Consider the following 12,131-nt stretch of genomic DNA (forward strand, 5'->3'; position numbering starts at 1 on the left):
CTCCTTCATTTACTGCTTTGTCCTGTCTGCACGTCCTCCTTTCTGGTCACTGCCTTTGTCCCAGTACTAGAAGTTAATTGCAGGTTTGTCTGCCTTTGTTTTAGGCTCCTGGTTCAGGGTTTGGTGCTGAACTCAGAACCCGGCCAGGCTGGCAACCTGGGCGCCGTCGCCGAGCTGCGGGAGGATGAGGACGAGGCCTACTTCAGCTCTTACGGCCATTATGGCATCCACGAGGAAATGCTGAAGGTCTAAGTTCCGCACATCAGTTGTTGTGAGGCTGGGCTCGTCGGCTCGTAACTTGGTTGAAAGATCTCAATGTAGCATGTAAATGAAAACCATCAGAAATTCATAATGAGGACACGACATCTTCTGAAAAGTGACAAATCAGCAATAAGTGGGGGGCGCTCATGTGAGACGCTGCAGTCTGTACAGAACATGGAAATTAATTTTCACACGCCTTAAAGCGCTGAAACCTGAAAGTGTCAGCACACGCTCAGGAGGGGTGTGTGTGTTTTCCTACTGACTGCAGTTCTTGGACATATTCCTCCTCCTGATTGGTGCTAACCACTGTAAAGTTTTTGCGTTGCGTGTGCGTCAGTCTGAAAACTTCATCAGAGCCTGAGGAGGGACCAGGAACACGATGACGCTGGTTTCACCGGGTCATCCTGGTCAAACAGCGTCACCATGCAGTCTATGTGTCAGAGGGGTTCTCTTCAGATTAAAAGTACGTTTCTCCTGGAACAATCGTTTGATTTCAATTATTAGACAACTTTTTGTTTTGACCATATCATCGTCATTAGACATATTTGGATAAACTTTAATGCTTATTAGACTTAAAGGGGTAGTATTTTGAGCTTTACATCAAGTTATGATGTTATTCCCTCATCAAAAACATACCTGGAGAGTTTCCTTGATTTGTTCATGCATTTTTGAGACATTGTTAAATCTCCATGGCAGTCATTCGGCTCCAAAATGCCCGGATGTACCTAGCTCCGCTGGAAGCAACCAAGCTTCCGGCTCACAGAGCAGCACTTCCCATATTCAGCTCCTTCAGACTAGCTAGCAGAAATTAGCCAACACCTGATGGAACTGAGCATCTGCTGAACTCATTATAGGAGCTACTTCTCAGTGAAACTCTGGTATAAAAGTCGTTAAAGGGTTAATAGAGGAGCCATGTTGTGATGACTTCCTGAATGCGGAGCTTCAGAAAGAGCAGGAGCTTTTTAAAGAGACACAGACCCAATTTCAAGGCATTAAATTATGAAGTAAATTTTTCTTTAAATCAATTTAATTTATTAAGCATTTTTAAAACAACTGAAGGTAGCATAGTTAACTGATCGTGCTATAAAAAGGCACTACGTTGATAGAAAATAAATAATACTGCCCCTTTAAGGAGAGCAGGTGATGTGTACCTGTGTAAAGAGGAAGGGTGTGGCCAACGGAGGTCAACATCCTAAATCTTTTTGTGTATTATTACTCAGCAGCTTCTTTTATTTATGCAAAATAAGCTAAAAAGAGAGATTTAACCAAAGGTTTCTCCAAAGGATGCAGCGATCTTGGAAAATCCAAGCTTCTATATTTTGATGAAAAATTATTGAGGCCTGATCACAGAACCATCAAGCGTCTTGTTGCAAATAGTCAACAGGGATGCAAGAAAGTTGAGAAAAAAAGTTGCAAATTAATTACCAAGGATTTCAGAGAATCAAGCAGGAAGCTAACAATGAAACATATTCAATATAATAATCTTTGTCACTGTACCTCAGTTTTATGAAAACTTTAACATTTCTTTAAAAAAGTCGATATCGGGTTGATACAGTCAGAAAAAGTATGGATTTTGATTTAAATGTTTTACTGGATAAGTATAGCAGAAGAAAACAGATTATAGAAAATGTTTGTTTTTTTATACATCTTGTATAAAAAAAATCTATCTCCAATGTAAAAACAATATTTTGCCAAGTAGTTTTGTCTAATTTATTGTGCAAAAATATTTGGACACTAGACATCATGAAAAACTAACTTAGAAGTAACTTTTCAGAAAAACATAGGAGCTTGTTTTAAGTCAATAATTCCTTGATATTGATGAAAAAGTACTAATTCCACAGACAGATGTTTTTCCAATGTTATAAGTGAAATAATCTGCCAGTGGAACTATTTTATTTTTCATCAATTTTAATGAATTATTTACTTAAAACAAGGTTCTTTATCTTGCTGAAAAGTTACATGTAAATTAGTTTTGACAAATATAAAAAACAGTAATCCATCTATTGCAAACTTTTGCATTTATTCTTCAAATTGATTCTCACATTTTTTCACATTTGTAGACCAACTTTAACTCAGCACACTAACTGATATTGCTGCTTTTATTTTTTCCATTTTCCAGGATAAAGTGCGGACAGAGAGCTACCGCGACTTCATGAACAAAAACCCAGAAGTGTTCAGAGACAAGGTGAGCCAATGCAATGCAGCATGTGTGATTTAATTTGTTTACATTCGTGCTTTAACCGCTATAATGTACAGCAAATCCCATTGAAGGCAATGGACGTTTGCGTTTTCCAGACAGGACATTAATAACGAGACAATGTCTGATTTAAGAGGCAGTGCAGCTCTCTATTAACGCCTCAAATGTCGACTGCATGGTCCTGATAACAGACGTGTAATCCACTACCAAACCCATAACGTCTCCCTGAACTCCAAACCCCCTCCATGCGGCTCTTTTTCACAGGTTTTTGCTCCAGGAAGACGTAGCGTTTCAATATATGGGAAGTTGCTGGTTCAGATGAGGCTGCAGAGGACAGAGGTTGCTTGTGTTGATGGGAACTTGCATTATCCCTGTCAGCTTGACTCAGTCAGCAGAGAAGGAAGTGTCTTTTTTAACAGTAGCAGACGGCGAGGAGAGCACAATGGTATCATCAGGATTGGAGAAAGAAAGGAGGAGTTGTGTGGTGTCAGCATTGTTCCTGCGACACTCTGTGAACTCACAAAGACAGCAGGATACTCATTGAGTTACCCTGAATAGAGATGCAACCAAACACAGATGGATACACTGTAGCTGCTTCCCCAGCTCCAGTTAGAATTGCACTTTAAACAATTAATTGTGGTGCCAACCAAGCTTATTATAGATTGGGCTTGTCATTATAGTTTAGCTTTACGTCTTTGTGACCTTTTGTTTGTCTAATTCAGTTAGTTTTAATTAGTTTTTGGAGTGTGTGTCCTAGTTTTTATTAGGTAGTATCAAGACTGATACAAATATAGACGTTTCATATCATTCTATTGATAATTGGTTAGTTTTTTTATTTAAATATCTAAAATACTGCCTAATTGGTGATGGGACCTTACATGTTTTGTCCACAGTTTACACTTGAGCTGTTGTGTTTTTAGTTTTAAGCAGTTATGAAACTTTAAACTGGTGCTGCGCAAGTTACTCAACAAGTTGTTGCTAGGTAACCAAAGAGTGAGTGAGAGCTGTGAGAACTTGAGCGGTTAAAGTTTTTCCTCTGCCTACATTGCCCAGAATGCTGTTCGGTTTAATTAATTTTCTATTGATTGAATATTGAATATTCTATTAGGTGTATTATCTGCTGCTACTTATCATGTATTTGTTGCGATATGTATTGTTATTGATTTATTGTGAAGCTCTATTTACTATTAGTTAAATATTTAGTTTTATATTTTTAATAGTTGTAGTTTTAGTTTTTTCATATATTGCTATAATTTAAGTATGTTTTAGTTTTATAAATGCACTATATAATTCCGATTAGCCATAATATTTCCCCATTTTTATTTATTTCAGTTAATAAAATTGTATTCTCTATTTCAGTTATTATTGTATTAATTTTAGTTTAGTTAGTGCCAACATAAAAAGGACACAGTTTCGATTAAAAAAATTAAAACAATAATATTGTGTCGGAATTGTTTTGTACTCTAGAACATAAGTGGAGATGAACCAATTAATCAGCCAATTTGTTTTGGCAAATTTTCCTATGACTAACATCATTTATTTTAGTTTAGCAAAGAAAGAAAGATGCATTTCACTGTGGTGTTTTATAATGAAGGAATCTTGCATTTTAACAGAAGTTAACTTTTTTTTTTTAGCAATATTGTTTTTGTTAGTTTAGTGATCAGATAATCAAAAAGCCCTGAAGTATTTGTTGGGTTATAGATGTCATTAAGTATGAAGGTTATTACGAAATTCACAGGATGACTAGATTTCATCATTTCCTTCAGATAGTAATAGAAATAAATATTGGGGCTCAGCATGAAGCCTCCACCTGTAATCACCGCCTGCTGTTGTTCTGCAGGTGGTGCTTGATGTGGGTTGTGGGACCGGCATACTGTCCATGTTTGCTGCCAAAGCTGGGGCCAAAAGGGTGATTGCAGTGGACCAATCAGAGATCATCTATCAGGCAATGGACATTGTCAGGTGAGACCAACAGCATGGAATGTAACTAGACTAAAAGTGAATGAAACTTTTAGTTTAAAGTTGCAATATGTACCTTTTCTAAAAATAAAAAAAAGGGTTTTTTTTTTACATATTTGTTAAAATTATCATTATGTCATGACGGTATAATATAAGACAGTTAGAATCAACCAATCAGAGACAGGAAGAGGGTTTTAGTGCTGTCAATCACTCTCGTGTTAAGCTAGAGCTAGTTAGTATAGCCAGCAGTTTTCCTGTAACATTTAGCTTTTTTCCACCATTGCTGCATTTAGCATACAGGAGGTTGATTGACAGCACTAAGACCCTCCCCCTGGCTCTGATGGATGTTTTGGGACCGGGAGCGGTGCATGTTTGCAGACTACAATACTAGCATAAGATATGGAGGAGCCAGATTTATTTATTTTTTGCTGTCACATGGTGACGGTTTGAATAAATTTGTAAAAAAAACCCATATTTTTATAAAAGTTACTGCATCTTTAATATCAATGAAACTACTCGTTTCATGCTTATATTATTGAATTAAAGATGGACATTTTCTTCTTCAGCATACAGCCAACAACAACAGGAGTAAGTAGAGCTTAGTGTGACCTCCATCTACCTTTTATTTGTTGCAGCTGGCTGACTTCAATAGAGCTGCTGTCAATGGCATCGCCATAATGTACATAATTTACACCTGCAGTTCGCCTTGTTTGTCCCTCGGATTTTCTGCTGCAGTCCGAACGCAGCAGCCACATCCACACAAACGTACAAAACACACAAAAGCCGCGTTTTATTACCGCTTGTGAACTAGCTCTCTGTCTGATTTCTGGTTCAGTGTGTTTCCAGTTTTCCAGCTGCTGGTTCTCACCATTGGAGTCCATTTACCTCCACTGGAGCTTCTGCTTTTACTATGACTACCTGCAGTCGCCATCACTCCCCTGCTACTGAAATGCATTTTTGAATTAGAGGCCATTATGACTGCTGTTATTACCGTTATGTAAGAGAGCGACATATAAGCAAAACAACAGGGTTTGCTGAAGGGAAAGGATGTTTTAATTTTACAGACCACTGACTTGCTGTTGAAGTGAGTGTCAGTGTGCGGGTTATGTAGCAGGTTCCCCAGCAGTGAAGAAAGATGCCCTTAATTCTCGCTCGCTTGGATCCTTTTTCACACTTTTGTTCACGTATAGACATAGTGACAAAGAGACACCATTTAATATCAAGTGATGACTTGGTGCATAACTTTAAAGCTGGTATTTCGTGTGTGTGTGTGTGTGTGTGTACTTCTTCTCAATGTTAATATGAGGATTCTAATTAAAGTTGTGCCTATTGGCTGGGCAGGAGCATCCATCTCCTGTCTCTGCTCTGTCAGCAAAGTTTAAATGAAAAGCTTGATGTGTTCTTCTCAGTCACTCTTCTAATGGTTACTTAAATTCTGTAAAAAAAAATAAAAAGAGGGGAATTCAAATTTCAATCCAATTTATTTATAAAAACCACCTTTATATTAGTAAAAGTTTTAAATAGACAGAACTAAAACAGTTCAGGTCTCCCTTGAGAAAGGGAATTCCTGATTTAAAAACAAATTTAAAATGGAAATGTCTGAAAGTTCATCTTTATTATGGGTTGAAGAACAACCAAGAGACGCTCCATTAAGTGTCTGAAGCTACTGTAAAGTGTTACTAAACCCAAAAATCTACTTTTTTTGCAGATAAACTGTCTAAGTAGATTTTTATTTCAATAAAATTAAAATTTACTTTATTGATCTCAAATGGAAATAAAATGTTGTTGTAACTCATTAATTAAAAATTCTTCAGAGATTTTGTAGATGGTGATGGCTATAGGCAGGAAAGATCTCCTGTAGAGGTCTGTGCTACAACAAATTTGAAGAAGCCTCTGAATAAAGACAGTTTTTTTTCTGATGTTCTCATGAAGAGGTTTTCTATCGCCCACAGATCTATCTCAACCTCTTCAGAGAATCGTAATAAATCACCTGTAAAGGATAAAAAATATTATCTCCAATAATTTTGAAAGGAACAGTGTTTCAACGGAGGTGATAAATACAACAGGATACATTAAATTATATTTGTTTTGGTTAATGTGGTTAATGTGGACTGCTTTCAGTGCATTTCCTCAAATTAGCAGCTTTAATCTGAGGATCTTGTTCTGTATTTCATCAGGCAGTAACACAATCTGATGAAAGATTAAGTTAAAACTTTGCATTGAAGTATTAATCCCTTTGCTTCGTCATGTAAGCCGTAATGACAACAAATTGTATGACATGGTGAACATTTTACACTAGAAAGCAATTATTTGTGAACATTGCTCTCACACCCCCACAAATACACCGAGATACCGACTCTGTCCCCAGAGTCCTGACATTGTCCTCTAAATTACCCCAATAATGAGATTACAGTGATTCCTTCTTGTGAAAGGTGGAGGAGGCAGGATAGGACGCGAGGGGGGGGTTATGGGTGCAGGGGCGAGTGTTGGATTCTGGGAGGAGGTGATAGCGGCACTAGAGGAGCAGCCAAGATGGGAGAGACAGTTTAAGATAAGGATCGTTGCTGCAGAAATGCTCCCTGGGCCTCTGTGAGTAATTGTTCTGTCCTCTGTAACATTAGCTGTCACGATAATGGAATATTCACAGAGATTGATACCCAAACGGGCCGCTCAGAAAGGAGGGATCATTTCAACGGCAGCGGTGATCTTACAGTTCGTACCTGAACCAGACATATTGCTGGCTCATACTTACAGTTTTGTCCTTTTCACGTCTCTGTTTCAGTCTGAGGAGACTTGGGTGCAGAGGAGTAAAGATGCTGACTGCGGATCAATGAAAAGTTTTGAAAATTCCAAAAAAGAAAAAGAAAACGGAAAACTTTCATCATATTTACTCATTGTTTAGACTGCTACCATTGTACTTAAGTTGCTGTCACTGCAGCTGGATTTCCATTACAAATGTGCGCAAAACTTTGATATTCCACTAATTTAGAAGAAACAACAAAAACACAATTGCACCACTGCTGTTTCCAATAAATAAAAAATGCAATTTAAATCACACCTGAATAAGTTTGTTAAAGCGATAAGTCATTTTTAAAAAAACCCATCCTTTTGCGACTTCCTGCTGTCCTCTTCGTCGTTTCCGCCAGTAGTAACATCCAGTTGTTGATCACATGACTTGTGTGATGTGAAAAAAGTGTTTCTCCTAGTCATGGGATAGGTTTTATCTATTAAGGTGTTTGAGAGAGGAAATTTACCAAAACTAAACATATCAAACAGGCTTCAGTAAAAATAAAAAACGGGAAAACTCTGATTTTTTTCAAGTTACTGTAGTTTAGGACAATTTTACTTCCTGTAATGTTTTCAGTTGTTTAACAAGTCGAGATATATCTAACTTGGAATAAAAGTTCAGATAACATTTTAATATCATAACTAAACATTTTTAGTGTTTCTGCAGTTTCTTACTTTTCAACATGTCTCCTTGCAGGTCCAATCAGCTGGAGAACATCACTCTGATTAAAGGTCGCATAGAGGACATCAAGCTTCCTGTGGAGAAGGTTGACATCATCATCTCAGAATGGATGGTCAGTTAAGTTTTATTAGCACAACATAACTTCCACTTTTACACTCTGTTTAAGTCTGCTAAATTTTAAATTGATTCTGTGGATTATTGTAATTCGTAGTTCGCAGAACTTGAATTCTGAATCAATCCAAAATGCTCAAAAATGAATTATAAAGTTTGTCAAATTTGTACATCTTTGCAGCTTTTATTTGCGAGTCTACTGCATATTGCATTATGCGTACACTCCCCCACCGTGTGCATTTTGAATAATTGATTTTTTTTTATGTAAGAAAAAACCTAAACTCACCTAATATTGGTAATTTAAGTTACAGAATGTTATGCCAAAACCTTATACAATTGTTTCAAATGCATTTTCTATTTGTTTACACTGTCTTTTCCTCTTTTCTGTCATAGAATTTAAACTGAATTTTTAGGATAGAAAAATTGGGTTTGGAATTGGAAATCGTTTCTGTATAGAAAATTGTTTGAATCAAAAATTGTTTCTGGATCAAATTTCTATCTTAAAAATTTGAATTGAATCAATAGAAATTGAAAAATTCTTATCTCTAATGTCTGTATTACCTTCAATATTCTGGAAAATCACTCTTATATCTATTCTTTTCCTGTTTTATCCACAGTTTTCATCCCACACTTGTTTTTTTATTTTTAAGCATGGTGAGGCACAGTGGGAATAAAACTGAAATTGATACTTTTCAAGTTGCTTAGCAAGTTGTTGCTAGGTAACCAGAAGTTACACAGCATGTTGTTGCTAGGTAACCAAAGAGTGAGAGAGTTAGTCAACGCCACCAACCTTGCTTAGCTGGTGAGAGGTTGAGCAGCTAAAGCCTTTCCTCCGCCTACATCCCCCAGAATGAGTTCAGTGAATGTTGTATCAGATGTATTATCTGTCGATACTTATCATGTGTCTAACACAATATATATTGTTATTGATTTATTGTCCAAACTAAAGTACAAAGATCCAAACAGGTAAAAACTTTAAATCAAAGTGTATATTTAGCTATGTTTAAACATTCGTTTTCTTTAAAGGTCAATGCTAAGCACTAATTCTAATAGGCCAAGGCATGTCACCCCAAAAACCTGCGAAAGTGACACGCCTTAAACGTGGCGTCATAAGAACAGGAGCTAAGTTTGTCCATTAGCTCCTCCTCTGAATAAATAACCAGGAAGGCCAGTCTTCCATCCCTTTGATTGCCATTTATCTGCGAGATGCTCCGTGGTGATACAGCCAAAGCCAAAGTTGAATGCACCACTGAATTCATCCCTAATTCATGAGCGTCCCATATCTGTCCCTCCTTCACGTCCCCGCCTATTCATTGTGATACCCCAGGGTCACAAGCACAGGTCGCCAGCCAGAGCCTTCCCATCCTCTTGTGGAGGAAATTGAAATTCGGAGGCTGACATGCCAGTGGAGCAGTGAAGGATAGGGGGCGTAATCTCTGATGACACTGGCTCACTGAGTGCTAATAAATCTAAGAATTCCCCAGTCACTTCTCATCAAAGCGGCAATGGCAGACATTTCTCAGAATGGCTCAGACTTAAAAAGCTGCTCTCTGATGTGTCGTCATGAACAGGAAAAATGACGATAGTCTTAAGAGAAGTATTTCTGACCAGTTTCTTTAGATTGTATATAACTTTGATGACTTCAGGTCATGTCTTATTAACGGAGAGTCACTGTGGATGGGATTTCTCTACTGTTACTTTTTCTTGCAATTGTTTTTATCACTTGTTGAAGCATTAGATCAATCAAAGCAACCGTGTTTGTAGAAGTTTATCGAAGTCGCTCTTTCCAAAACTTTCCAAAACTTCAGTTTGTAAAATGTAGGAATAGCAAGTGTAGTTTAGATAATGCAAAAAATATATATTTTGAGTTTCTTTGACTTCTATTGACTATGAGTGTCTTTGAATGTGGCCAGTTATGCTTTCTTGAACAGGTTAGGATAAGTCTATGGGCTGTACAAAATATGTTCATTCCATTTTTTGACAAAATTATTCTTAATGATTATAGTAGATTTTAGTAGAGCTCAGCTTGGGTTGCTAGGTAACGGGCTGGGGTTGCTAGGTGAGGGGCAGTTCCTGCTGAATTGTGATGTTACGTTCTGGAGGTTTTTGAAACTGATCATTTTCTAGTCGCCCAACAGCATGAACGTATTGACAAAAACAGATTGAGTGTCTTTTAGGCTCTTGGGCTGTTTACAGAAGCAGTAGAGACCCAAATGGAAGCATAAAGCCTTGCAAAATTTACTATAATCCAACAAAAGAATGTCTGTTTACAGCCACAGACACTCAATAGCCTTTAAAATGGAGCTTTAAGGAGTCATTACCATTGTCCATATATGGAAGTGCTTCCTGTATTAACGGCTGCTCTTAAAATGCTCTTTATGTTCAGAATTGGTTTAAGAAATCATATTTGCTTTGTGGAAGGGCCCAAAAATATGATTTTCTTATGCTTTATATGGTCATGCATTGTCTATTATCTAAATTTGTTAGCATAGCCAAATGTATAAGAAACTTTTAGAGAAGACTGTTTTATTTATTGCGTCACCAAACTGTAATAAGTTAGAACTTTATTCAATTAATAGATCTGCACATTCATTCTTGCTCTATCTAGGGAGTCATTGATTTATTCTCACAACAGACGCCATCATTTATTTGAAAATATGAGCAGAACAACAGCTAAGTCAATCTTTCATGTTCTTCGGCTTGGAAATAGAAGACGTATAATAATAAAATCAGCAGAGCCTTGAAAGATGGGCTTTTTGGAGAACTTGTAAATTAATGGATTAGTGATTCTAATGGGAAAAAAACTACTAAAGGTGTGTTTAATTTAATCCTAATGCTATAATCCATCCAAGCAAATTCTTCTGGCGCTTTCATTTTTAAACATGTTTTGCTGACTGTATAAATAGCATCGGATTTCTTTCACTTTGTCAATAAATTTAATATTCAGTGGGATAAATGCTTATATAATCTGTTTTATATTTGGTACACAAAAAGAAAAAAAAACTAAATTGTTCTCATGTTTGTGTGTTCAACATAAATCTCTGCTACAGAATTAATATAAAACTATCCAGTGTTTTCTGACAAGTGACTGATCTTTTCATTTAACTCTGTAATGTAAGAAATAACCACATTTCTCAAAATGTTGCACCATTTCCCTTAATGAGATTTTAAAATTATCAGTTTTTTCTAAAGGTGCTGCTTTTTAGCCACATTGCCGTTTTGGTTAGGTATAAATAACTGTAAAATCACAATATTTATATCTTTTCTGATTAGCAATCAGTTATTTAGTTGAATAAAGAATCTCATAACCACACAAAAACTACTACTTGAATAAAAATGTAATTTTATAAGTGTTGTAACACTTTACACTAGAGATGCAATGATCCGATACTAATGTCTATATACGTAGGTCCCAATATTGAAAATGTTTTTGGTGTGTGTATCAGTGATGTGTGAGGTTCATAAGGGCAGATTTATTCACTCTAAGTCTATACTTTGTGCTATGAGTCACATTCTTTATTGTTTATGGTACATTTTATTTAAAATTCCTAATTTCACTTCTGAACCATTTAAAAGGTTTGTTGCAGTTTATTTTTACATGATAACCAAGGTAGTCTATTTTTGTTTTTGTCAATTTAAGACTCATTATTATTTATTTTTAAATTGCGCTGTCTGAGCAAATTAAAGCTGTTTTTACATCTTTGACTTAACTTGTGAAAGTCAAAGTGTATTGGTGTAATATCAAATAATATGTAATTCAGTATATTTATGTCTTTATTTTTGAAAAAAGAAATGTTTTAAGTCTATTTAGCACGGATTTTTCTATATTGGTTGATGCTAAACCTCAGATATCGGTATCGGAAGTGAAAAAAGTGGGTCGGTGCTACTGTCAAATGTCAAAATATTTACTTTACATTTACTTGTAATTAATAATTAAAGATGCAGAGAAAACAAGAGGGTTGAATCCCGCTGTGTGTCTAAGCAGACAGACGATTGTTACAGGGCTATTAAACCAGATATTTGACGGATGTGATGTGCTTATGGAGGTGGTGGAGGAGAAAGGGGGAAAATGAGGGTCTGTCTCATGGAGAGAGTGCCTTCAGCAGCGTCTCTGTCATTTCATAACTCACAACA

The 12,131-nt window shown here is 36.4% G+C and overlaps 1 protein-coding gene across 2 annotated transcripts in view; it reads left to right on the forward strand.

Moving 5' to 3' along the window:
- The window catches only part of prmt3 (protein arginine methyltransferase 3), a 52,456-nt gene that overhangs the window by 4,065 nt on the left and 36,260 nt on the right, over positions 1 to 12,131 (forward strand). For both annotated transcript variants that reach the window (XM_032561074.1, XM_032561075.1), the window contains 4 exons: positions 105 to 246; positions 2,381 to 2,446; positions 4,299 to 4,420; positions 7,902 to 7,998. In XM_032561074.1, the coding sequence (XP_032416965.1) occupies positions 105 to 246; positions 2,381 to 2,446; positions 4,299 to 4,420; positions 7,902 to 7,998 (427 nt within the window). The remainder of the gene's footprint in view (positions 1 to 104; positions 247 to 2,380; positions 2,447 to 4,298; positions 4,421 to 7,901; positions 7,999 to 12,131) is intronic.

This window comes from Xiphophorus hellerii, chromosome 4 (genome assembly GCF_003331165.1).
Source record: "Xiphophorus hellerii strain 12219 chromosome 4, Xiphophorus_hellerii-4.1, whole genome shotgun sequence".
In the NCBI taxonomy this organism is placed as follows: Eukaryota; Metazoa; Chordata; class Actinopteri; order Cyprinodontiformes; family Poeciliidae; genus Xiphophorus; species Xiphophorus hellerii.